General features: G+C 53.2%; 1 protein-coding gene across 1 annotated transcript; it reads left to right on the top strand.

Annotated features, from left to right (window-relative positions):
• Window positions 1-575: 575 nt before the first annotated feature.
• Window positions 576-15724, top strand: LOC102922311 (uncharacterized). The gene is made up of 9 exons (XM_006971391.4): window positions 576-7596; window positions 7713-7901; window positions 10737-10852; window positions 10959-11017; window positions 12659-12807; window positions 13074-13142; window positions 14047-14209; window positions 15003-15182; window positions 15268-15724. The coding sequence occupies exons 1-9, from the start codon at window positions 576-578 to the stop codon at window positions 15722-15724; spliced, it is 8403 nt and encodes a 2800-aa protein (XP_006971453.4).
• Window positions 15725-25512: the final 9788 nt, after the last annotated feature.

Here is a 25512-nt window from a genome sequence, read left to right as displayed (position 1 = left end):
ACATGACACACACAAATCATATACACATAATATACATACACAGACCACACACACACACAAATCATATACACATAATACATGTATAACACATACAAACTCTATATGCATAGCACACACACAACATGCAAATCACATACACATCACACACACAACACATACACACAAACTACACACACATAGCACATACAAACACCACATACCCATAACACACACATACACAAACCATATTACAAAACACAGTCATCAACCACATACACAGACCACACACATACAGACAGACTTCATACACACAACATCCTCCTCCACTAGAAAAAGACAGGAAAGAAGGAAGGAAGGAAGGAAGGAAGGAAGGAGGGAGGAGAGAAAGGACTTGGACACTCAGTAACCAGTAAGGAATTGAGGGCTTCTCACCCCACTGCCCCCTAAACAGACTCCTGTAGGAGAGGCACATCCTGTTCTTTGTGACATGGCTGTGGGGGGTGAGGAAGTGGATCCCCCACGGCGTGTGATGGTGACGGAATGACCTAAGAGTTCACCACGGGTTCCTCTGTTCTGCCGACACAGGAACTCCATCCATGGCCACAGCCAGCTCTAGCTCACACCCGCCTGGTGTGGCGGCAGCCCACACTGCTCTGGACAGTCCTCTGCGTGCTGGAGGTGAACCTCAGGGGCGTCTCAGTCCCCACCAGCCCCCTTATCCAGCTCCTGACAGCGGGGAACACACACCCAGGACTGCCCACATACCCAGTAGCTCCAAGTCCATTTATGAGTCACTGCCCAGATCCCCAATCAGTCCTGACACCGTGACGGCCCCGAGGTCCAAGCTTGTCATCAAGGTGGAGACCAGTCCTCCCACTCTCCTGGTCTACATGCCCACCACCGAGTGCGTACCCCGCTCTGGCCTCATCATCACCACCCCCCACCCCACCACCCCCTGTGCAGCCCTGACCTATGTACCCCTCACCAACTCTTACACCACCTCTCCCGAGACGGACGAGCTGGTGACAACCGTCACCTCTGGTAGGAAAGTGACCTCATCCGCTACCTCTGCTTCCACTGTTGCTGTTGCGGGGGACACCACCACAGAAATGTCCCCACCTTCTTCCTCTGTCTCAACCGTACACACAACCCAAGATACCCTGACCTCTTCTATCACAGAAACCACAGACATGATCACCACGGCCCCGACAGGTGTGCGTGCAACACTGTCCCTCACTCCGGGAGCGACTTATGTGTCTGCTACGGGTCCTTCTCCAGTTCCTACAAAAACCTCCTTAACAACAGTAACTGGTAACATTGCCCCACCCGGCACCAGTGCCTTGACCACCACAGGCATCACTACCAAACCATTTCCAACTGCAAGTAATTCTCTCAAAACAGAAACTTCCTCCACCCATTCCCCGGGCCCCACCAATACATCAACACCTTTTGCTTCTGTTGCTAAGGAAACAACCACTCACGCGGGTGAGCCGTCCTCGGCGATGACAATAACGAACTCTGGGGGAATCACACGTAAACCTATGAGTGACAGTCCCAGAGAAACTGTCAGCACAGCATCTTCCCACCCAACCATGTCACCCACCGGCAAGGGGACGGTTTTGCCGTCTGACATGATGGCTTCCTCAGTGACCTCCAGAATTCTAACGTCACTACCAAGTACGGTTCTGCCTTCTAAACCTTCTGATATTGACTCCACCTCTAGAACGCCTGCACCTGGGATGATCTCAATGTCCACTCCCCCAGGTCTTGGGATGACTTCCCAAAGCGCACACACACCATCGGCACAAGGTCCAGACATCTCTACCACAACGCCAGCAGCTCCCAGCCACATGCCTGCAGGCACAACAGGTCTCCTGCCCATGACGACGAGTCTCAGGCCAGCAAAAACACCTTCTTCTAGTCTGTCAGCACCAAGTGTGACACTCACGTCTGAAACCCTGTCACCTAGTAAAGGCATCCACACCTTTAGGAGCACAAGTCTTACCACGTCATCTATGGGTGACACTGTTCCATGGGGCACCATGACAGACGCCACCTCAACCCATAAAGCTTCTGGTACGCCAGCAACACACACCAATTTCATCTCATCGTACCCCACCACGAAGAACAGTGGTACACTTACTAACGAATCTCATCCCACAACTTCCAGTATGGTGACTGCCCTTCCAAATACTGAAGGTACCGGAAATACCGCAGGTGCCCCAGAGACAAGTGTTCCAGTCACATCTTCACTCTCCTCCTCCATATTCTCCAGCAGTGCTGGGTCCTCACAGACGGACAGTGTGTCATCAGCTCCACCCATCACCCACACGCTCCACGCGACAGCAGAGTCCACCCCAGCACCCACCACCACACTCACGGCCCCCACATCTGCAGAGCCACCTCCCTCAGCAGTGACTGCAGCAGGCCAGGCCCCCTCCCCCACCTCTGCTGCCACATTCACGGGAGACACCACACCGAGTCCCACCACAGACCTCCTGATCACTTTTTCGGGTGCCCCCACAGATGCATGGCTCTCTGGGCTGTCCAGCATCTCCCCTCCCATGAGCACCACTGTGTTGACATCACCCACAAGCAGGATTCTTTCCTCTACATCTGCCCCAAGCACGCAGCCTGTCACCCCTGGCGTGATGCACACCACCCCTTTATCGACTTTGATGACGACAGCGCTTCCGGCTACCGATGCCGCATCTACAGCGGTGTCTCGGGCCAACTCTCCCAGCTTTCCAGGTACCGCTGTTGGAGACTTCACACCAGATGTCACCTCTCCTACAGCCACCACACATGTGCCGAGGCCTGACCCCTCCGCCACGCCCACCTGGACCTCTTGGCCCACCTCAGAAGCAGCCGGATCTGCTACCACACACTTGGTCACCACAGCTCCCCCGGCGTCTCCTCCCAGCAGCCCTAGCCTCACCACAGCCTCCGACACTTCCTCCACTCACAGAGCACCCACAGCTGCGACCTCCTCACATCCCAACACCCCTGGTGCCATGGAGACGCTCCTGTCTACAACGCTGTCTTCTTCTGGTGCAGGCACTTCCACAGTTGCAGCCACAGATCTCCACTCCTCATCTACAGGCAACAGTGGTTCCTCCTCCGCTATGGCAGCCACCACCTCCACCCCTGCAGATCCCAGTATGTCCACCACCCACACCACTATGACCCCATCTTCCCTTTTCGTCAATAACACAGAGGTAGCAACGCCGATGAGTACACCCCATACCACCACCCCACGTGTGCCAGCTACTTCTCCAAACACTGGAAACACCCAAACCTGGTCCCTTGCTGTCACTGTTCCCGCCACAACTACACTCCCCACCTCGGTGGCTGATGTCAGTTCTGGGAACACCGAGAGTACACCTTCAGCGCCGAGCATCCCTCAGACACTCCACGTGACAGCTGAGTCCGCCCCAGCACCCACCGGCACCACATCTACAGAAACACTGTTAACTACGGCCTCCCTGATCCCTACCACAGACCTTCCCACAGAATCTCCCAGCACAGAAATCACAGCCCCTTCCCAGACCACGTTGACAGTCACACCCTCAGATCCACTGACTTTTGGGACAGCAAGCATCTATCCATCGGTGAGCACCCAAGTGCTGGCTTCCCCCACCACGACTGCTTTCTCCTCTGTGTCAAGCTCGCAGCCAGTCACCCCTGACGGCACACACACGGCCCCCTTAGCCACCTTGGAGACCGCGTTCCCAACTACCAAAGCCTTGTCTACAGGTACCTCTCAGGCCGCCCCCTTCACTTCTTTCACCAAAGCTGTGACATTGTTGACATCAGAGAGCGTCTCTCCTTCCTCCGTCACAGACACACTGGCCTCCGCCACGTCTGTCGCTTCCACCTGGCCTTCCTTACCCACCTCAGAAGCAGTCTGGACTTCTACCACACCCTTAGTCACCCTGGCTGCCCAGACGCCATCTCTCATCACTCACAGCTCCACAGCCTCCACCATCTACTCCACAGAGGGGCTCCCCACAACGCCTACCACTTCTGGTGTGACGGACACAGCTACACCCACAGCCCTGGCTTCCCCCACTGTGGACGTCTCTGCCACACCAGTTACAGCTCTCCACACCTCTCCTACGAGCAACACTGTCCCGCTGGTCACAGCAGACATCACCACAACCCACGAAGGTGATGCTGTTTCGTCACCAACCCACTCCACTCTGGTCCCATCTTTCTCCAGCCCCCAGAGCTCAGAAACAATGGCATCTGTCCCTACGAGTCAGGCCACACCCAGCAGGACAGCTACCCTCTCAGTCACCGGCAACGACTCAAGTTTCTTTGCCACAAGCCTTCCAGTCACATCTGCTTCTTCCTCGTCCACCTCTGCCAGCGGGACTGGGACCATCCAGACAGCGGGTGAACCCTCAGCTCCAACCTTGCCCCATTCTCCCCACACAACTGTTGAATCCGCCCCAGCACCCATGACCACCAACCCATTCACAACAACCACGTCCACAGAGCCACCCTCTGCGACCGCATCAGGGACTAGAACCTTCTTCAGCACCATTGTGACGTCCACCACAGACCTTTCCACACCACCTCCGATGTCAGAAATGGCAACCACGGCCTCCACCAGCTCTTCATTTGCCCCCTTAGATACCTTGACTTCCGGGAGGCTCACTACCTCTCCTTCACGGACCACCCATGCGTTGCCTTCACACACAAGTGGGGTCCTGTCCTCAACATTTGTCCCAAGCACACAGCCTGTCACTCCTGGCAGCGCAGACACTCCCCCATCGTCTACTTTGGCGTCAACACTGCCAACTTCCGATGCCGCATCTCTAACCTCATCTCTAGTCTCTTTCCCCAGCTCTCCAACTAGGCCAGTTACAGAGTCCGTGCTCCATTTCACATCTCCTGCCTCCAGCACAGACACGTCTTCCGCTGACGTCTCCTCGACCACCAGGCCCTCTCAGCTCACTTCTGAAACAGACACGACAGCTGCCGCACACACGGTCACCTTGGCTGCTCTGACCCCCTCCCTCACACCTCCCATCATCACAGCCTCAGAGAGCTACTTGACCGACAGTATGTCTGCTTCCTCCTCCTCACGTCCCGAGCTCACACCCACAGTCTCCTCCTCACCTAGCACACACCGCCACACCATCCCAGCCACGGCCCTCACCCCCTCACCCCCGGGAAACACTGAGCACACTGTGGCGGGAGGCACCTCTACCCACACCGCTTCCAGCCCTCTTTCCTCCGTCACCCGGAACACAGAAACGCCACGTGTCAGCACACGCCACGCCATTGCCACCATCAGGACCACTAACCCCTCAAGTGCAGGAAACCCCGCCAGTCCACTTGCCACGAGGATTCCAGCGACATCTGCATCCATCTCTGCCAGCAGTGTGGGCGCCACACAGACGGGCAGTGTGCCGTCAGCTCCAGTCACCAGCCCCACGCCCCACACGATGGCTGAGTCCACCTCGACACTCACTACCGCCGCCACACTCGCGGCCCCCACACCTACAGGGCCACCCCCTCCTGCTTCCGCCGCGACTGGAGCAGGGCAGCCCCCCTCCCCCACCCCCTCTGCTGCCACGTCCACGGGAGAGAGCACAGTGAGTCCTGCCACGGGCCTGCCTACGGAATCGCTCATGACAGACACAACTGTGACTTCCCCAACCACGTCTTCGGTCACTACCACGGGCCCACTCACATTTGGGATAGCCGTGAGCTCTTCTGATGTGACCTCCAGTGTGTTGACCTCACGCACGAGCAGGGCCCTATCCTCTATGTCTGTCTCAGGTTCACAACCAGGTACCCCTGACACAGTGTACAGCACCCCAGTGTCTACCTTGGTGACCTCACTTCCAGGCACTAACGCAGCATGGACAGCTACAGCCCAGGTCACCTCCCCTAGTCCTCCCGCCACATACTCTGCGTCAGACAGCTCCGCTTTTGTCCCTGTCACTGACACATCGACCCCCACCACCTTCCTGTCATCAACCCAGCCATCTTCAATCATCTCAGGCACAGCTATGACTACCACCGCAGACTTGATCACCACAGTCACCCCGACTCCCTCTAGGAGCCCCACGGCTTCTTCCAACTCAAACATGCACTCCACTGACAGTGTGTCTACAACTACCATCTCCTTACATCCTACAACTTCTGGTAACCTGGGGGCCCTGACATCTATGACCTCCTCTTTTCCTAGCGAAGGAATCCCTACCATTGCCGTTACAAGTCTCGCCTCCTCATCTACAGGCAACAGTGGTACGTCTGCCGTGACAGCTACCACCTCAACCTATACAGGTTCTAGTATATTACCAACCCACACCAATATTATCCCGTCCTCCTCCATCATCCAGAACACAGGGATTTCACTTCTCAGCACAGCCCACTCCTTTGTCCCCACTGTGACAGCTGCCGTCACAGCTACTGGGAACACCCCATCAGGTTCCCTTGGGATGAGTACCTCAGTTTCACTTGAAATCTCACTGTCAAAGTCAACTTCTAAATTTGCCTCTGACTCGGGAACCAAAACTTCTCCTGTTCCTACCAGTATTTCTCCTACAAGTACCAATTCCCCGATCTCTTCTTTTCAAACTCAAAGTCCATCACCAAACTCCAGTCCTATCTTGTCAACATCCCATGTGCCCACGACAAGCACCGGCTGGTCCACTCTTAGGACTCTCATGTCCACCTCCACTTTGTTAACTACACTTACTTCCTCAGGTGAGCCCAGAACAGAATCTCTCTCCAGGGGAAGTACTTCTCCAAATGCAGTGGTCACTGCTTTTGGTACCTTGATCTCCTTGACACCCACAGTAATGATGTCGACTCCTCTGCCTTCCTCTGCTACTAGTCCAATGCAAAGTATGACTACTAAATCTCCTACGTTCTCCCCTAGTTCCAGTACAGAAGACAGAGTCCCCTCTGCAGTAACATCCTTTCCTCCTTCTTCAACTACCAGAACTTCTCCAACCACCTCATCACCGACCACAGCTCACACCGAATCAACCCCCTTCTCTTACATCTCTCTTCCTTCCACCACATCCTGTCCAGAAACCATCACCATCACAATAGTCCCTACCTCTCCACTGACGCCATGTGTTGACATCAATCCCAGCACTGACGTGACATCTGCTCCCTCTACCCCATTCTCAGTCATTCCCTCTACCACTGAAATGGTCACCTTTTCCAGTTCTACCAGCCAAAGATCATTTCTCCCGACATATACGGACACTTCTTCCGTGACTCCGGAAACGGAGCCCTCGGGTGTCATCACTGATGCTCCTAGCTCGACGGTCACGATGACCACAGACACAGGCACAGTTCTGACCAGCACCTCAGTGTCCACTAGGGACCACTGGTTGAGCGTCACCTCCACAATCACCCCGGATATGCCCGGCTCTGTCAGTGTTCCTCCAACCCCGCAACCAAGCAGCATCCTTCCAACTACCACAGCTTCAAGCAAGGTGATCTACCCCATTCCATCTACCGCAAAGAGCCCAGAGACAGCAGTGACCACCATGAGGTCTCCTTCCGCCCTTACATCACCATCGTCAAGACCAACTCCAAGCACTGCTCAGGTGACTACAGCAGCAAGCTTGACCACCACCCCAGGTTAGACCTCTCACCTCCTGTTTTGTTTTTTTTTTCTATACCTTCCTTTTTTACTCAATTCTGTGTCACCAAGGTCTGGTCCTCTTTAGAGTTCTCATCTTACCCATACTTCCCAGGCATTTGTGAAAATGGCGGCACCTGGGACCAGGACCGGTGCGTTTGTGTTCCTGGTTTCTCTGGAGACCGCTGTCAAGTTCCGGACACCAGATGCCAGAACGGGGGCACATGGGATGGCATCAAGTGTCTCTGCCCCAGTACCTTCTATGGGTCTCTCTGCGAGTCTCCAGTGGAGCAGTTAGAAATAGGTGAGTTGCCAGGGCTGTGGGCTCCGTCCTTCCCCTTCCAGAAGGCGCTTGTGCACGCTGCTCCCCGTCTTCTTCCATTGCTGACCTCTCTCCCACCAAATCTGCCATCCCGTGCTCCTCTTCACCCTTAACCACCAGCTGACTTCAGCCTTCTTTTTGTCCTCTTCTCCAGACCTTACTAGTTTCTTTCTTTCTTTCTTTCTTTCTTTCTTTCTTTCTTTCTTTCTTTCTTTCTTTCTTTCTTTCTTTCTTTCTTTCTTTCTTTCTTTCTTTCTTTTCCTTCCTTCCTTCCTTCCTTCCTTCCTTCCTTCCTTCCTTCCTTCCTTTCTTTTTTTTTTTGAGACAGGGTTTCTCTGTGTAGTTTTGGTGCCTGTCCTGGATCTCGCTCTGTAGACCAGAGATCCACCTGGCTTTGCCTCCCAAGTGCTGGATTAAAGGCATGCACCACCACCGCCTGGCAACCTTACTAGTTTCCTGTAGCTAGAGTTTTCCTGGTCCTGCCTGGCCCACGGTCAGGACAAATCTCTCTCACCCGCCAGGTGCTCAGACCCAGCCGAGTAAACACACAGAGACTTATATTTCTTATAAACTGTATGGCCGTGGCAGGCTTCTTGCTAACTGTTTTTACATCTTAAATTAACCCATTTCTATAAATCTATACCTTGCCACATGGCTCGTGGCTTACCAGTATCTTACATGTTGGTACTCATGGCAGTGGCTGGCAGCAGCTCCTGACTCAGCCATCCTGTTCCCAGAATTCTCTTCTCTGCTTGTCCCGCCTATACTTCCTGCCTGGCTACTGGCCGATGGACATTTTATTTATACAGAGCGATATCCACGGCAGTTTCCGATGGTTGCTGTCATGAATGACCATGGAGCTGGTGGCTGTAACACAATTCTGTGGATTACAAGTCTCTATTGGTTGCGTCTTTCACTGTTATGCCCAAATCCCTGACAAAAGCAACTGTTTTTGGAGATAGGGTCTTGTTTTGTAGCCCTGGCTAGTGTGGAACTCACTCTGTAGACCGGGCTGTCCTAAAACTCACAGAGACTCCCCCTGTCTCTGTCTCTGAGTGCTGGGATTACAGGCGTGCACCGTCATGGCTAGGGGGAAAGGGTTGATGGTGGCTCCCGGTATGAAGGGACACAGTCCATCAGTCAGGGAGGTCATGGCGGCAGGAACGTGAGGCGGGTCACATGGCATCCACAGTCAGGAAGCAGAGAGAGATGGACGCTGCTGCTCGGCTCGCTTCTTTTTATTCAGTCCAAGATCGCAGACCTCGGGATAGCGCCACCCACATATAAGGTGGGTCTTCTCACCTCACTTATCCAACCCAGGAACTCCTCACAGATGTGCCCAGAGGTTTGTCTTTGTGGTGACGCTGGAGCCTGTCAATCTGACCACAGCTATCAACCATTACAAAATCAGATGTGGGCAGAGCATGCTGGTGAACGTGTTGAATCCCAGCACCTGGGAGGCAGAGACAGGTGGATCTCTGTGAGTTTGAAACATGTCTGGTCTACGTGGCAAGTTCCAGGCCATCCAGGGCTACAGAGTGAGACCCTGACTCAAAAGCAAAACAAAGTAAAAACAAAAATTCAAAACAAAACGAATTAGTAAAGGTTTATCTTTATTATTTTTAATTATGTGTATGCCTGTGTGTAGCTGGAGATTTTCTCTCCGGGTCCATCAAGCCTGGCAGTCCCACAGCCCACTTATAAAATAAACACACAGATGCTTATATTATTTAAACTGTTTGGCCTAATGGCTCAGGCTTCTCATTAATCAGTTTTTCTATCTTAAATTAACCCATTTCTATTAATCTATAGCTTGCCACGTGGCTCGTGGCTTACCAGTACTTTACATCCTGTTCCTGATCGCGGTGACTGGCAGTGTCTCTCGGCCTCAGCCTTCCACTTCCCAAAATTCTCCTCCCTCTTTGTCCCGCCTATACTTCCAGCCTGGCTACTGGCCAGTCAGCGTTTTATTTATCAATCAACGATCCACAGCACCTGTGAACATGAGTGCAGGTGACAGGTCAGAGACATCAGACGCCCCCGGCCTGGAGTCACAGGGCGTTGTGTCTGATGTGGGTGCTGGGAACGGAACTGGAGTCCTCTGGGAGAGAAGGACACACGTAACCCCGAGCCACCTCTCTAGCTCTCAAAGCAGTTTGAACTACCATTTCTAATTTATCTGCATCCTGACACAGGACGTCTGTGTCATACTTCTGTATCAGATGATATATTCATGTGTTCTTTCTTAGGATTAAGGTGGAAACATCTTTTTGTTGTTGTTGTTTTGTTTTTGTTTTTGTTTTTCGAGACAGGGTTTCTCTGTGTAGCTTTGCGCCTTTCCTGGATCTCACTCTGTAGCCCAGGCTGGCCTCGAACACACAGAGATCTGCCTGCCTCTGCCTCCTGCATGCTGGGATTAAAGGCGTGCGCCACCACTGCCTGGCTAGGTGGAAACATCTTTAGGAACTATTATTCTGCCTGCTCTGTGGGGGAAATGGAGGAGTTATAGGCTGATCCATGTGGAGTTGGCCTTCTTCCTTTCACCTCTGATAAAAACATACCAGAATTAATTGATTGATTCTCCTTCTATTGGTAACTGAGCACAGGACCTCTCTCAGAGATTATAAGCAAGTGCTCTACCACTGAGCCACACCCCAGATATTATTCCAGAATTCCTTCTCCTTTCTGGGTACTCCTCCGTTAAGTCTTTGGGAATGATGGAGAAAGACAGAGAACCTATAGATGAGAGAGTTGTGGTAGTGATGGCAGACAAGGGCAGATGATGGAGTAATCAGAGCTAGGTATCCCATGATACAGACACAGTAAAGACCGAAGTGGGCATGGAGGTATCTGTGGACCAGGAATTCTCTCAAGACCTCAAAGACAACACTTCCAAGGCCTACAGAGATTTCAGCAACGCCTTCCAGGGCCAGGTGAGCAGGGAGGAAGGAGCTGAATGATCCTTACCTGGGCATGGGCCCCTGGGTATCCTCAGGCCCACAGGTACAGACATCATCCCAGAGACCATTGACATTTCAGATGCAGAAGATCTACCAGACTGTCCAAGGTTTCCAGGGTGTGCGGATCCTGTCCCTGAGGTAGGAGCTCCTTCTGGGGCTGTGGAGAGATTGTGGGGTAGAGGAAATGGAGGCGCCACCCCTCCCTTTTGGAACCATTAGCCACCACAAAGAGGCAGAGGGAGTCTTCAAGGGAATTCCATGAGGGCGACTTTCACAATAATTTCGGGGGGTCATTCTTTGCAGGGGAATGGTACCCTCTTCAAGTACAACTGCATGAGACTTGCAGAGGTGGGGTTGTTGATTTAGTCTCTGTTTGCCTGGTACCAGCTCCGTCTATGGGAAGTAAGGAGGGAGGAGAGGAAGGGGAAAGAGACAGAACACACACACACACACACACACACACACACACACACACGGTTTGGTTTTGTGATATCTTTAAAAAAAACTTATTTTATGTGTATGAATGTTTGCTGGCAGGTAAGTCTGTGAACCACATATGTGCCAGAAGTCACAAGAGGGTGTTAGGGACTGGAGTTACAGATGGTGGTGAGCTACCCTGTGAGTGCTGGGAACAGAATCCAGGTCCTCTGGAAATGCCAGTGCCCTTAACCACTGAGCCATCCCTCCAGCCCCTAGTTTGGTGATATTTTGATACAACATGAAGAGCATTCCTTCCCTGCTTCCCAGGCTGAGAGCCCTCGTCTAAAAAGAATGTAATGGGACTGGGGGAAAATGCTCAGTCAGGAAAGTGAAAGTGTTTGTCTCCAAGGCGAAAAGACCCAAGTTTAGATTCTCAGAAATCATGTAAAAAGCTGGACTTGGGGCTAAGAGTGTTTTGCTGTGCAGACATGAGTTCAAATCCCAGCACTGGTGCAAAAAGTGGGACATGGGCATGCATGTCTGTAAACCCAGGGATGGAGGATGCAGGGACAGGAGCGTTGCTGAGGACTCGCTGACTACTGTCAGTGAGGACAGATCTTTTCCCATGGGAATAATACAGAGAGTGACCAAGCATGACACCAGGTGCGATCCTTTGGACTCTGAGCATGGGCAGGTACCCACACACATGCACATACACCACCAACACACACAGACAGAAGTTGATGGCGATGATGATGATGATGATTGATGATGGTGATGATGATTGATGATGATGAGGATGATTGATGAAGATTGATGATGATTGATGATGATAATGTTGATGATTGGTGATGATGGTGGTGGTGGTGGTGATGATTGATGATGATGGTGGTGATAATTGATGATAATGATGATTGATGATGATGGTGGTGATAATTGATGATAATGATTGATGATGATGATGACTGATGATGAAGACTGATGATGATGAATGACAAGTCAATCTCTGGAAGCTCACAGGCCCTATATGAACTATATGGTGACATTCTAGGCCAATGAAAGTCTCTATCTCAAAATCAAACAAGCAAACAAACAAAAACCAGTGGAAGGCACCTAAGGACCAATGCCCAAGGTTGTCCCCTGACCTATACACATATAGGATCCTTGCATACCAGTGCGCGCGCGTGCGCGCGCACACACACACACACACACACACACACAAACACACTCAAAAATAATTTGACATTTCATGCCACAGCCTGCATCCCCCTCTCCTTCTTGGACATTTGTGGTTGGTCCTAACGGTGCCCCAGAGACCCTTTGTGCCCCGTGTGCCCTCTGATGCTCTTGACCCCTCAGGAGCGGCAGCGTCGTGGTAGACTACCTGGTCCTGCTGAAGCTGCCCTTCAGTCCCCAGCTGCAGGGCGAGTACGAGAAGGTGAAGACGTTGCTGAAGGAGGAGCTCCAGAGATCCAGCCAAGACGGTGACGGTTGTCAGGACAACCAGAGTGAGCCGGGGGAGGGGCAGGGTCACCACTGTCTCCCTAACCTTCTCCAGCTCAGTCGGGGAAACTTCGGGGGTGGGGGGCTCATGCTCCAGTGCTGACAGCCTGAGGGAGGAGGCACCGCGGTGCTCCCCGGGGTTGAAGGTGGGGCCTTGGGAGGTCTTGGAGGGTGATTATTCAGCAGGGAGGAGGGAGGTGACAGCCACTTTGCCTGTGGCTCCTCCACATTCTGGGGACACTGAGGGAGCCCTCTCTTCCTCTGCCCCCAGCCCTGTGTTTTAAGCCCGACTCCGTCAAGGTGAACAATGGCACCAAGGAAGAAGAGCTGACCCCCAACGGTGAGGAGGGTAGGGCGGAGTGTAGATGTAACCATTCGTCTTATTAAAATAAGAAACACAGAGCCAATGTAAAAGAGAAAGCCGAGAGGTCAGAGCTCAGAGATAAAATCTTACCTCCTGCAGTGCTCCTAGCTTCCCCGAGAGAGAGCTACTTCCTGTTTGTCTGTCTTTAACTAGTCTTTCTGTTCTGCCTTCTCATTGGTTCTAAACCCAACCACATGACTGCCTCATCACTGCCTGTAAGTACCGCCCTCCAGGTCTTAAAGGCATATGTCTCCAATACTGGCTGTATCCCTGAACACACAGAAATCTACCTAGCTCTTCTAACCACCACGCTCTTGCTATGGCTCTAATAGCTCTGACCCCAGGGCAACTTTATTTATTAACATAAAATTAAAATCACATTTCAGTACAAATCAAATATCACCATAGCAAAGAGCGGAGTGGTCTCAGGTGGCCATGGCTTTTCAACAGAGAATCCCAAATCCTTGAGTTCTCAGGGAAGGCCTTTGTGTGTGTGCATGAGTGTGAGTGTGTGTACGTGTGTGTGCATGGCACACGTGTGGAGGTCAGAGGACAACTTGGGGGAGTCAGTTCTCTCCTTCCACCCTGCGGGTGGGTGTGTGGGGTTGAGCTGAGGTTATCAGGCTTACACACACACACACACACACAGACCCACACCCCAGCACCCCCAAGCAAGGCCAGAGGGCCAGGATTACTTCCCTGCCACCTTGGAAAAACCCCAGCACCCCTCCCCCCCTCCCAGCACCCCTCCCCCGCCCCAGCACCCCTCCCCCGCTCCAGCACCCCTCCCCCGCCTCACTCCCGGTCACTAAAGCCAGGTTACCGAGCAGATAAAGTGGAACCCCTGTTTCCGTCATCTCCCCCTTGCCTGCCTCCCCAGCCATCTGTCACCGAACTGCCCCCGCGGGCTATGAGGACTTCTACTTTCCCTTGGTGGAGCTGAACAGGCTCCGCTGCGTCACCAACTGCACACCTGGAGTGGATGGCACCATCGACTGCCACCAGGGACAGTGTTTCCTACAGAAGAACGGCCCAACCTGTCGGTGAGGTCCCGCCCCATCCACTAGACCACGCCCATCCGGTCGGTGAGGTCCCGCCCCATCCACTAGACCACGCCCCACCCACTAGGCCACGCCCGCTCGCTTAGGGCGTTCCCAAGGCCAAGCCCACCAGCTACAAGCTCCTTCCAGAGGAGTCCCGCCCACTGCCCTAGGGTGGAGACACTGCCTGCTTCCCCACCGACCCTTCCTTCTTGTCTTTTTTTGGTTTTTAAATTTACTTGACGTATTTTCAAAGGTTTTCATTTTAAAGACTACATTTTATTTATTTATTCCGTGTGCATATGGGGGTGTGACACCATGACCCTGTGGAGGTCAGAAGGTAACTCTCTGGGGTCGGTTCTCGCCCTCCACCTTTATGTGGGTCCCGGGGTTTGAACCTAGGTTGCTTCCCCAGGCTTGAGCAGCAAAGACCCCCTGAGCCATCTTGCCTGCCCTTTGGTCTTCCTCCCTCCCGCCCTTCCTTCCTTGACTACTTCCTGCACTTTAGGTCTTACGTGACCCAGGCTGGCCTCGATCTCCTAAGAAGCGGACTCTGGCCTTGAACTCCTGACTCTCTTGTCCTCATTTCCCAAGTTCTAGAATTAGATATGTGAGCCGCCCCACCCCACCGTCCCTTCTGGAGACCCTGCCACCCACGGACCAAGTTCTCCAAGGTCCTTGCGCACGCACGCACGCACACACGCACGCACGCACGCGCCCTAGGGTGGGGGACCCAGCCCCTGGGGCCCCGCCTGCCAGCATGTGACCTGTCTGAAGCCTGCGACCCTCTTTGCAGCTGCTTCTCCACAGACACCTACTGGTTTTCGGGCCCCCGCTGCGAGGTGGCGGTTCACTGGAGGGGGCTGGTTGGGGGGCTGGTGGGCGCCGCTGCTGTGCTGCTGCTGTTGCTGGTGGCCCTCGGTGTCTGGGTGGCACGCTCCCGGGGCAGGGACAAGGCGCCCCCGCCCCCAGGCAGGTAAGCAGGAGGGACGAGGGGTGGGGGCGGCCCCCGGACACCGCGTCTTTGGCCCGACTGTGTGACCTCTTGAGCTGTCACCTAGGTCCTGGAGCCAGGACAGGAAGCGGTTTGCCACCCGGAATGAAGGCGTCCTGGGGACTTTTTCCTACGCGGGCTTCCAGGATTCCCCGACCGGTGAGTCTTGCTGCCTGGAGACCGGGCTGCCCTGCGCTGGGCTGCAGTCTGAGGAGGGCGTGTGGACTCCACAGCCAGGACAGACGCGTATGTGGTGCCCAGAGTGGGTGCCCTCGGTGCCCAGAGTGGGTGCCCTCGGTGCCCAGAGTGGGTGCCCTCGGTGCCCAGAGTGGGTGCCCTCGGTGCCAAGAGTGGGTGCCCTCGGTGTCCAGAGTGGGTGTCCTTGGTGCCCAGAGTGGGTGCCCTTGGTGCCCAGAGTGGGTGCCCTCGGTGCCCAGAGTGGGTGCCCTCGGTGCCCAGAGTGGGTGCCCTTGGTGCCCAGAGTGGGTGCCCTGGCCCTTGAGGAAGGGACGATTCCTGACTGACCCCCCCGCCCCGGGTCATGCGGTCTCTCTTCCCTCTCCTCCACCGTCCTTCTTTCTTTCCTCTGTAGTTAGTAACGAAAACCTCTGTGTTGACTTGGAGAACGTGGACACCAACGCAAGGGTGAGGCCGGCCGGAGGGAGGGCGTCTGGGCAGGTGGCTGGGTCGGGGCCAGGCAGGGACTTCCCTCTGCCAGCTCCCACGTGCGGCTGAGCTCTTCACGCTCAGTGTCCATTCTGTGGCAGGTTCACATCCAAAGACCGGAGGTGGCCTCCTCGCCGTCCTCCTGAGCCCTGGAGGGCCGCTTCTGTACTTCTGTACTTCTGTACCCCGCCCTGGACAGCAGGACGGAGCCCGTTGTGCAAGAACTGGTTCCAGTACCCACACCCCCAGCTCCCAGTGTTCTTGGGGGAAAAAATGTATTCCTTTGACCTCCCATCCTTCTCTTTGTTTGACTGAAACCCACTTGGAGAACATATAGTGGGCAAGTCAGTTATCTTCTGCCTCAGTTTCCTCATCTGTGAAATGGGGGTGATGCACTCACACCTTTACCCTGAAACTTGGCACAGTTACTATGAACTTCACATGCATTTGGTAGATATTTTTTGGCCCGTCTCCACCCTCCCATTGCTTCTCAGGTTCTCTCTCCCATCCGACCTCATCTCCTCCCCGTCTGTCTCTGTATCCCAGACTGGCCTTTCACTTGATATGAACTTCTGACCCTTTGCCTCCTCCCGAGTGCCAGGATTACAGTGCTCCACTACTGCCAGCTTCTGTGGTGCTGGGGATCGAACCCAGGACCAGGCAGGCATCTACCAACTGAGCTTCCTCCCCAGTCCATGGCTCTTTTGTGTTTGCATTCCATCGATGTCCTAATGTTTATCCTTCACCTTGCACCTGTAGACACCTGAACTCACACTTCTGGACACCTGAACTCACACCTATAGACACCTGAACTCACACCTGAAGACATCTGAACTCACACCTGTAGACACCTGAACTCACACCTATAGACACCTGAACTCACACCTGTAGACATCTGAACTCATACCTATAGAAATCTGAACTCATACCTGTGTACAGTCTGAACTCACACCTGAAGACAGTCTGAACTCACACCTGTAGACACCTGAAATCACACCCGTAGACACCTGAACTCACACTTCTGGACACCTGAACTCACACCTGTAGACATCTGAACTCACACCTGTAGACATCTGAACTCACACCTGTCTGTAGACATCTGAACTCACACCTGTGGACACCTGAACTCACACCTGTGTACAGTCTGAACTCACACCTGAAGACAGTCTGAACTCACACCTGTAGACACCTGAAATCACACCCATAGACACCTGAACTCACACTTCTGGACACCTGAACTCACACCTATAGACACCTGAACTCACATCTGTAGACACCTGAACTCACACCTGTAGACAGTCTGAACTCACGTCTGTAGACACCTGAACTCATACCTGAAGACAGTCAGAACTCACACCGGTAGACACCTGAACTCACACCTATAGAAGCCTGAACTCACATCTGTGTACAGTCTGAACTCACACCTGTAGACACCTGAACTCACACCTATAGAAGCCTGAACTCACACCTGTATACAGTCTGAACTCACACCTGTAGACACCTGAACTCACCCCTGTAGACACCTGATCTCTCGACTGTAGACACCTGGACTCACACCAACAGTCTGAACTCACACCTGTAGACACCTGAACTCACACCTGTGGACACCTGAACTCACACCTGTATACAGTCTGAACTCACACCTGTAGACACCTGAACTCACACCTGTAGACACCTGAACTTGCACCTGTAGACAGTCTGAACTCACACCTGTAGACACCTGGACTCACATCTGTAGACACCTGGACTCACGCCTGTAGACACCTGAACTCACACCTGTAGACACCTGAACTCACACATGTAGACACCTGAACTCGCACCTCTGGGCAGCATGAAGCAGGTCACACCCCACTCTCTCCTCATGGCTCTTTGCTGTGACCCTTGTCGCTCTCCAAAGCTCCTCACCCTGAGTTGATTCTTATGTCAATCTCCTGCCTCAGCCCGATGCCTCTCCCAGTTTTCTTTTTAGAGACAGGGTCTTTGAAAGCACAGGCCGGCCTTGAACTCTCTAGTTGAGGATGACCTGGACTCACACCTATCCTCGAACCTCGTGTCCTGGTACCTACAAACCTGCCCCTCCCCATCCCAGCACCAAGCCCTGAGTCCCACATCTACATTCCTAGGTCCTCGTAGGGTCAGGGTGTCATTGGGGCCCCAGTTTATTCTCCTCAAGCCCCTGCTTCCGCATCCGAGGCTCCACCGTCTTTCTACCCTTCACATTTGCTGAATCCCCATAGACAGGCGTGGGGTATGGCTTTGGCCAAGGATGAGGGCGTGAAGCCGGCTCCCCATTCCCCTAGCCCTCCCTTCCCACCCTCCCCATCCTCACTACCTCTTCCTCCTTCATGTCTCTCCCTGTCCTTCCCTGATGTCACCACGTCACTGCCGTAACCTCTGAGCCTGGAGCCCTCAGCCTCCTTGGCCAGGATGTCAGCAAGTGTCTAGTTCCCCATATAAATCAATAAATACATTTACTGTAAACAAAACTGCTCCGCCCGTCCGTCTTTCTCCTGTCCCCCCCCCCCCCCCCCCCGACCCCAGTGGTCCCCATCTGGCTGAAAAACAGACTCCGTGTTGAGAGGTTGGAAGGTTGGGCAGCATTCTTTTCTCCCAGGGAGGAAGGAGAGCATCTCTCCCGGCCATGGCTGTACCTAGATCTTATGAAGGGGGCGAGTTTCACTAACTGCTGGGTGGGGGGCGGGGAGTCTCTCCGTCAACAGTGAATGGGAGGAGTCCCTTCAGTTTTGCAATCTTGCCCTCACTTGCCGTGACCATGGAAGCGTAGAGGTGGAATTAGCTGAATGAGCCGAAAGGAATTAGACCCTGGGTGCTGGGTCAGGGAGGAAAAGAGACTTTTTTTTTTATTACATTTATTTTGTAGTGTGTGTGTGTGTGTGTGTGTGTGTGTGTGTGTGTACATGTTTGCGTGTGTCACAGCACCTGTGTGGAGGTCGGAAGACAGCTTGCAGGAGTGGATTCTCTTCTGCCAACGTGTGGGTCCTGGGGATTGAACTCGGGTCATCAGGCTTGGCGGCAGGTGTCTTTAGCTGCCTGTCCCTGCAGTCTTGGTCTCCTCCTGTTCCCACGGTGGTGGGCCACCTTGATCCTGCCTGGGACTGGGACAGTGAGTGGTAATCTGACCCAGTGGCTCTTTGTGTGTGGGTGGGGGCGCGCTTAGGAGAGGTCCCTCGGACTTTGGCTCTGTGAAGGGGAGAAGAGACAATGAACACTGATTTCTCCCATCTCTGACGCTGGCCAGGGGTGGAGGGCAGCCCATAAAATCTTAGGCGTGAGGGACAGCACCCCACCCCGACAGGAAAGCAATGGAAAGGGGGTAGCTCCAGGGAGGCAAGGGGGACAGAAGACTGGAAATAAAAAGGTTGCTGGGCTCTGAGGAAGGTTCTCTATCATCAGGCCTGGCCTCTTAGAGACTGTCCCTCTCTGGGGTCCAGGCATTCTTCCCTCCACAGTTGCCACACCCTTGTGTTTCTTGGCGTCCACCTCTTGGCTACTTTCTTCCGAGTCTCAACACCTCAGCCTCAGGTCTGTCCAGCCTGTCTCGCCCCACCCATCCAGTGATTCTTATTTCCGTTGGCTGTTGCTTGGGACAGTCAACACACCTGGAATTAGAGGAGAGGAAGGCTGATAGGTTACCTTTTAGCCAACTCCCTGTGGTCACCCACCCTAAACCATAGCCATCCCCACCCCGGGCCAGACACCCGCCTCCCCCCAGGCAAAGGTCTCTAGGGTCCTTTCTTATAAGAGCTCCTTTGGTGCGGGGCCCTCACTTCTTGGACCTCTTGAGGAGGGACGCTCTTACGGCCAGGGCCCTCTCCCTGGGAGATGCTGGTGACCTGGATCCTGTTGCTGGTTCTCCAGCTCTGGACGTCCACCTCTGCCACCTCCTCAGCAGCTCCAGGTGAGTGACACCCAGCCTGGTGTACCGGGGTCTGGGGCAGGGCTGTAGATGTTTGCCTTCCCTTGCCAGGGGAAGGGTCTGTGAAAGGGCTGGAAATCTGTGTTAGGGCCTCCTTCTGCCTCTGGGGTGCTAAGAGGCCACTGAAGACATCTGCAGGTGTAGAGGAAATGGCCTGGCCTGTGGTTTGGCAGCCGATGACCTGAGGCGTAGCCTGTGGAGGGAAGGCTGAAATCCATCTCTTGCTCTTCAGCCGTTCCTGGCAGGAGAACAGCAAGCTTCGGTGACTTGGTGTTCTCTGCACGTCCCTATCCTTGTGGCCCTGTCTGCTGAGAGGCCAGGCCTTCCCCACCTTCCCAGATGATGTGTGGAAGTCAGTGGACAGCTTTTAGGAGTTTGTTCTATTCAACCACAGAGGTTCTGGGGGCGGGGGAGGGGGTGGCATTTCCTCTCTGCTCTCTGTGTTTTTGTTTTGCCTTTGGTGACAAGCTCTCCCCATACAGTCCAAGCTCTCCAACTCAGGCCCCTCCTGCTGCCTCATGAGGCTTCTTGAGGGCTGGGGTTGCAGATGCCATCACTAGTTTATCTCCCGCTCTTGACTTGGCTGAGTGCATCTGGAAAAGCACCCTCTGGTAGAAATAGCTGAGGGGCTGAGTGGGGAGACCTTGGCTTTATGTGTAAGGGGGCTATGGGGGATGCATGGGTGCTCCTCTTTGGGGCTAGGATTCAACTGATTGGAGGCTGATCTCTCTCAGGCAGGGATAGATTTCCTGATTCCTCATGAAGCATAAAAGGGCCGCAGGGGACCAGGGTGCCAGGGGATTAAGGACACAGGTGGAAGAGGAAGAAGGCCCTGAGCTGAAGGCTGTGGGTGGAGGGAGAATGTCCATAGCACACACATTCACTGGGGCTGGAAACATCTAGAACCCTATGGGTCGGTTCTCAGGTAACTCATAGAGGAAGCTCAGGACCCTGGCCCGGAACTCAGCCCCTCAGAGGCTGCCCCAGCTGGAGGAGTTCTCACTGACTTCCTCTTCCACATTTTGCTATGATTTGGGGAGCAGGGAGGAAGGGGCAGCTAAGGGGTGAGCTGCATGGATTTGGGGGCATTATGGGAGGGCATTTATATCAGACCCATCGGTTTTAAGGTCTTATGCCAAGAAGAGAGAGGTCTGCACAGGGTCCATGTTAGGAGGGGTCATCCTGTTCATTGCTCTCAGTGGAGCCTGGGACCCCGCTGTCTGAGGGGAGTGATGGTGATGGTGATGATGGTGGTGGTGGTGATGAAGGCAGTCTGCAAGCCGTTGTACCTGTGTGCCCAGACCACAGCTGACCAATCACCCTGTCCTTCAAATACTTAGCCTTGCGTGTAAAAGGTGACATGTGGGAGCCCATTGCTATACAAGAGAGCCAAGCAGATGTCCCTCTCCTACCAGTGTGGAGAGCAAGCTGGGCAGGGCGGTACAAGCCTGTAATCCCAGGACCCGGGCTGCAGAGGGGCCTGTGAGGGCCCAACTGGGTACCCAGCCTTCTAGAAATGAAAGCTCAACTTGTTGGCGATCCACAGGGCACCAGCATGGCCAGTCCCAGAGCTCACACTGCCCAGTGATGACAGGCGCCTGTTTTCGGTGATTCATAGTGGCTACCAACTGTACCTGTTGAGTTTAGGGTGATCATGGGTTTCCTGTGTGAAACTGTCCCACGTTCCTGGGACTCTGAGAAAGGCCTTCGGGAGCAGGGGCCACAGTCAAGAATTCTCTGTTTGCCATGACCTGCTGGGGCACTAAGTCCAGAAAATGCCAGAAAAATGTCAAAAGTCAGCATGATGGTTGGATGTGGGGGCACCCTGTCTGTAATTCCAGAATTTGAGATGTAGAGGTAGGAGGATTTGGAGTCCAAGGTCAACCTCGGCTACATGTGAAGTTGGAGGCTAGCCTGGGCTACAGAAGACCCCGTCTCTCTCACAGGAAAATAGTGTCAACATGGATGTTTTGTGGATGTGAAGTTCACAGTAAGGAGAGAGGTGTTCCTCCATGGTAGGGGGCCAGGGGATAAAGTGTCTGTTCTGGAGGGACTGAGGCAGGAGTCTGAAGGGCCAGAGGTCTTCAGCTCAGACAGGAAGAGGAGAAATGGGGGAACGTTCCCTTACACATTTGTGAAGAGCCGATCACAATGTTTCAGGCAGGTAGGGAAAAGCTGAGGATGTTGAGGACGGTGGATCAGGATTCTGAGGTCAGAATCCTGTTTTATATGAAAACAACCCGATATAATTCAGTATACTAATTTAAAAAAATTAGCTAGGCTGTAGTGGCGCACGCCTGTAATCCCAGCCCTTGGGAGGCAGAGGCAGGTGGATCCCTGTGAGTTCGAGGCCAGCCTGGTCTACAGAGTGAGATCCAGGACAGCCAGGGCTACACAGAGAAACCCTGTCTTGAAAAACCAAAATAAATAGATGATAGAAAGATAGATGATAGTTAGATAGATAGATAGATAGATAGATAGATAGATAGATAGATAGATAGATAGATAGACAGATGATAGATAGATAGACAGACAGACAGATAGATGAAATAAAACAAAAGGAAGTGGAGAGAATGCCTAGGAAGCATGAAGTCTCAGGTTCCATCACCAACACTGTGGTTCATGCCTATAATCCTAAAACCTAGGAGGCAGAGACAGGAAGATCAGAAGTTCCAAGTCATCCTTAGCTATACAGTGAGTTCAAATCCAGCTTCAAGTACATGAGACTCTGTGTCAAAAACAAACAAAAAACCAGGGTCCAGCAAGATGGCACAACCAATGAGGCACCTGCCGCACCTGAGGACCTGAGTTCAAGTTCTGGAACCCAAGTAAAGGAGGGAGAAGAGAACTGACTCCGCAGAGTGTCCTTTGACCTCCACACGTACTGCGTGGCACGAGCCCACCCCCTCATCAAATGCTCACACAGTACAATGATAATGAATAGTAACAGGATTTAGAAATAGATAAAAAGAGACCAACTGGGGAAAAAGTGAGAAGAGTACATCGTCTGGGGGTGGGGGTGATAAGAGACTTGCCTACGTCAAGGAGACAACCTTTGAAATGTACAGAAGATGATGGGCAGGGAGTGCTATGTTGTACGGTTCATCATAAACCCACACACACAGCAAATACTGCCTGGCAGGGACCAGATTCTCCAGGGCAGGTGCTTGGGACCAGGCAGGATGAATAAAAAGTTTACAGGGCATTTAATGAGATGGGAACCGTACAGCAAGAGACACCACCCAATCTGGGACTGAGGCTCCCAGGGTCGGGGGCAGGACTTAGCGGGTGGTGTGCAGAGGGGGCCACGGAGCCTGCTGCCACGGAGGCTGCCACAGGGGCTGCCACGGAGCCTGCTGCCACGGAGGCTGCCACCGTCCTGGGGGGAGGTCGTGGTGTGTGGATCCGGGAGCTGCTGAGAAGCAGTGCGGGAAGCATTGTTAGCCACGCAAAGGATTAGAGAGGTAGTTCTCGACCTTCCTGACGCTGCGACCCTTTGATAACGCTTCCCCATGTTGTGCTGACCCCCTACCACGAAGTTATTTCCACTGCTGCTTCATAACTGTCATTTTGCCAGTGTTAGGAATCGTAACGCAAATATCTGCGTTTTCTGATGGTCAACCCTCCAAGGGGTCAGGACCCGTAGGTTGAGAAGCACTGGCTTAGACACATTCAGAAAGTAGCCAAGCTCACAGAGCTGTGGAGAGAGGTTCTGCTTGCAGGTGCCCCGAGACTAGAGAAGCTAACCGGTCCCCAGGAGTGCTGTATCGTAGTTACTTTTTACTGTGACAGGATAAAAGGGAAGAGGCCACTTAAGAAAGGCTTGCCGTTTGGTGGGACACAGCCCGCCATGATGGGAAGGCAGAGCGTGAGGCGGCTGGTCACATGGCATCTGCAGTCAGGAAGCAGAGAGAGAGATGGATGCTGGTGCTCAGCCGGGCTTCTCCTGTCTCCCCTTAACTTCTTCCTACGTTTATTTATGTGGTTGTGGGCACGGATGCCATGGGCTTGTGGAGGCCAGTTCTCTCCTGTCCTGTGGGTCCTGGGACTGGACTCAGGTGGATTGTCAGGCTTGGTGGCAAGCACCCTCGGAGCCGTCTTGCTGCCCCCCTTTACATCTCTCTTTCATGGTTCTTGGAATCGAGCCTAGGACCTCTTGTGTGGGAAGCAAACGCTCTATCCCCAGGCCTCTTTTTACTCTTTATTTTGAGACGGGCTCCTGCTACGTTGCCTAGGTTGGTTTTGAACTTACTCTGTAGCCCAGGTGGGCCTTGAACTCGTGATCCTCATGCCTCAGCCTCCCAAGCAGCTGAAATTACAAGCCTGGACCACCATGTTCAGCTTCATTTAACTTTCACATTGACCCTAGGAAAAGGTTCTGGTACTCTCTATTTTCATCTATGGGGATACTGAGACCCAGAGGCCATCTGTGATTTCTCCAAGGTCACCCATCTTTCAAGTGGAGGAGCCAGGATTTGAACCCGAGCCTTTTAGCTCCAGAACGCGTATTTTTCACCATTTGCTATAGCAAGGAATCTCTGTGTCATTTTCTTGTGACTGCTGTAACAAATGACCCCAAGCTGGTGATTTAAAAACAACAGACATTTATTCTCTTAAGTTGTGGAGGGCAGAAATTTAAAAGGAAGGCACTGGGACCCTAGTCCCTCAAAAGCTTCTCGGGGACATGCTTCCTCGATTTTTCTAGCTTCTGGGGGATGTCTAACAGGCTTCTGCTCACGACAGCATCGCTCCAATCTCTGCCTTGTCTGCATCCTGTACAGGTCAAGTGTCCTTCTCCAGCTCCACCTGGGCAGGTGCTCTGGACAAGGCAGGTCAAATAAAAAGTTTATAGGGGGTTTAATGAGATACGAATAGAGTCCTCTTACGAGGTTGCTACTATTTGGATTTCAGACCAACCCTAACGCTGATCTTGAGATCCTTGAACATAATTACACCTGCAAAGATCTTATCGCCGTGTAAGCCCATATTCATTGTTCCCCCAGGGTCAGGACCTGTCCACACCTCACTGTGTGCTGGATAGTTTTATGTCATCTTGACCCAAGCTGAAGTCATTTGAGGAGGGAACCTCAGTTGAGAAAATGCTCCCATAAGAGCCAGCTGTGAGGCATTTTTTTAATTGGTGATTGATGGGGGAGGTCCCAGTGTACTGTGGGGGGTGTCTTCCCTGGGCTAGCGGTCTTGGGTTCTATAAGCAAGCTGGGCAAACCATGATGGAGCAGGCCAGTAAGCAGCACCCCTCCATGGCCTCTGCATCAGCTCCTGCCTCCAGGTTCCTGCCCTGCTTGAGTTCCTGTCCTGACTCGATGATATGGAAGTCTAAGCCAAATTAACCCTTTCCTCCCTAACTTGCTTTTTGGTCACAGTGTTTTGCCACAATAACAGTAACCCTAACTGAGACACATGGGAAGAGGAGGGAGCACTACTCGGTGACCTATACTGTCAGTCTCAGGTGCCTCTGGCTTGAAGAAAGTAGTCATGGCCAAGGGTGACACTACCTGCTGACGTGAGAAGATGAAGGAATTCATCTTCTGCCACAAGTGCATGCAGAAGTAGGAAAACAGAGTCCTGTCTCATTCTCCATCACAACTATGATAGACATGAAGGACCTTACAGAAAAGGAGTACCAGGCTGGGGATGTGGTAGAGTGCCTGCCTTGCATACAGGAAGCTGTGGGTTCAAACCCCAGCA

The sequence above is a fragment of the Peromyscus maniculatus genome, chromosome 23 (assembly GCF_049852395.1).
Source record: "Peromyscus maniculatus bairdii isolate BWxNUB_F1_BW_parent chromosome 23, HU_Pman_BW_mat_3.1, whole genome shotgun sequence".
Classification (NCBI taxonomy): domain Eukaryota; kingdom Metazoa; phylum Chordata; class Mammalia; order Rodentia; family Cricetidae; genus Peromyscus; species Peromyscus maniculatus.
The sequence above is the reverse complement of the archived record's forward strand: the minus strand, read 5'-3'. Positions and strand labels throughout refer to the sequence as shown.

What these genes read in the sequence shown, in the direction of transcription:
- LOC102922311 (XM_006971391.4), top strand. Translation starts at nt 576, where the DNA reads ATGGCCACAGCCAGCTCTAGCTCACACCCGCCTGGTGTGGCGGCAGCC. An exon ending in CGGTTGTCAGGACAACCAGA is followed by an intron (nt 12,808 to 13,073) that starts GTGAGCCGGGGG and finishes CTCTGCCCCCAG; the next exon opens with CCCTGTGTTTTAAGCCCGAC. An exon ending in GCGCCCCCGCCCCCAGGCAG is followed by an intron (nt 15,183 to 15,267) that starts GTAAGCAGGAGG and finishes GCTGTCACCTAG; the next exon opens with GTCCTGGAGCCAGGACAGGA.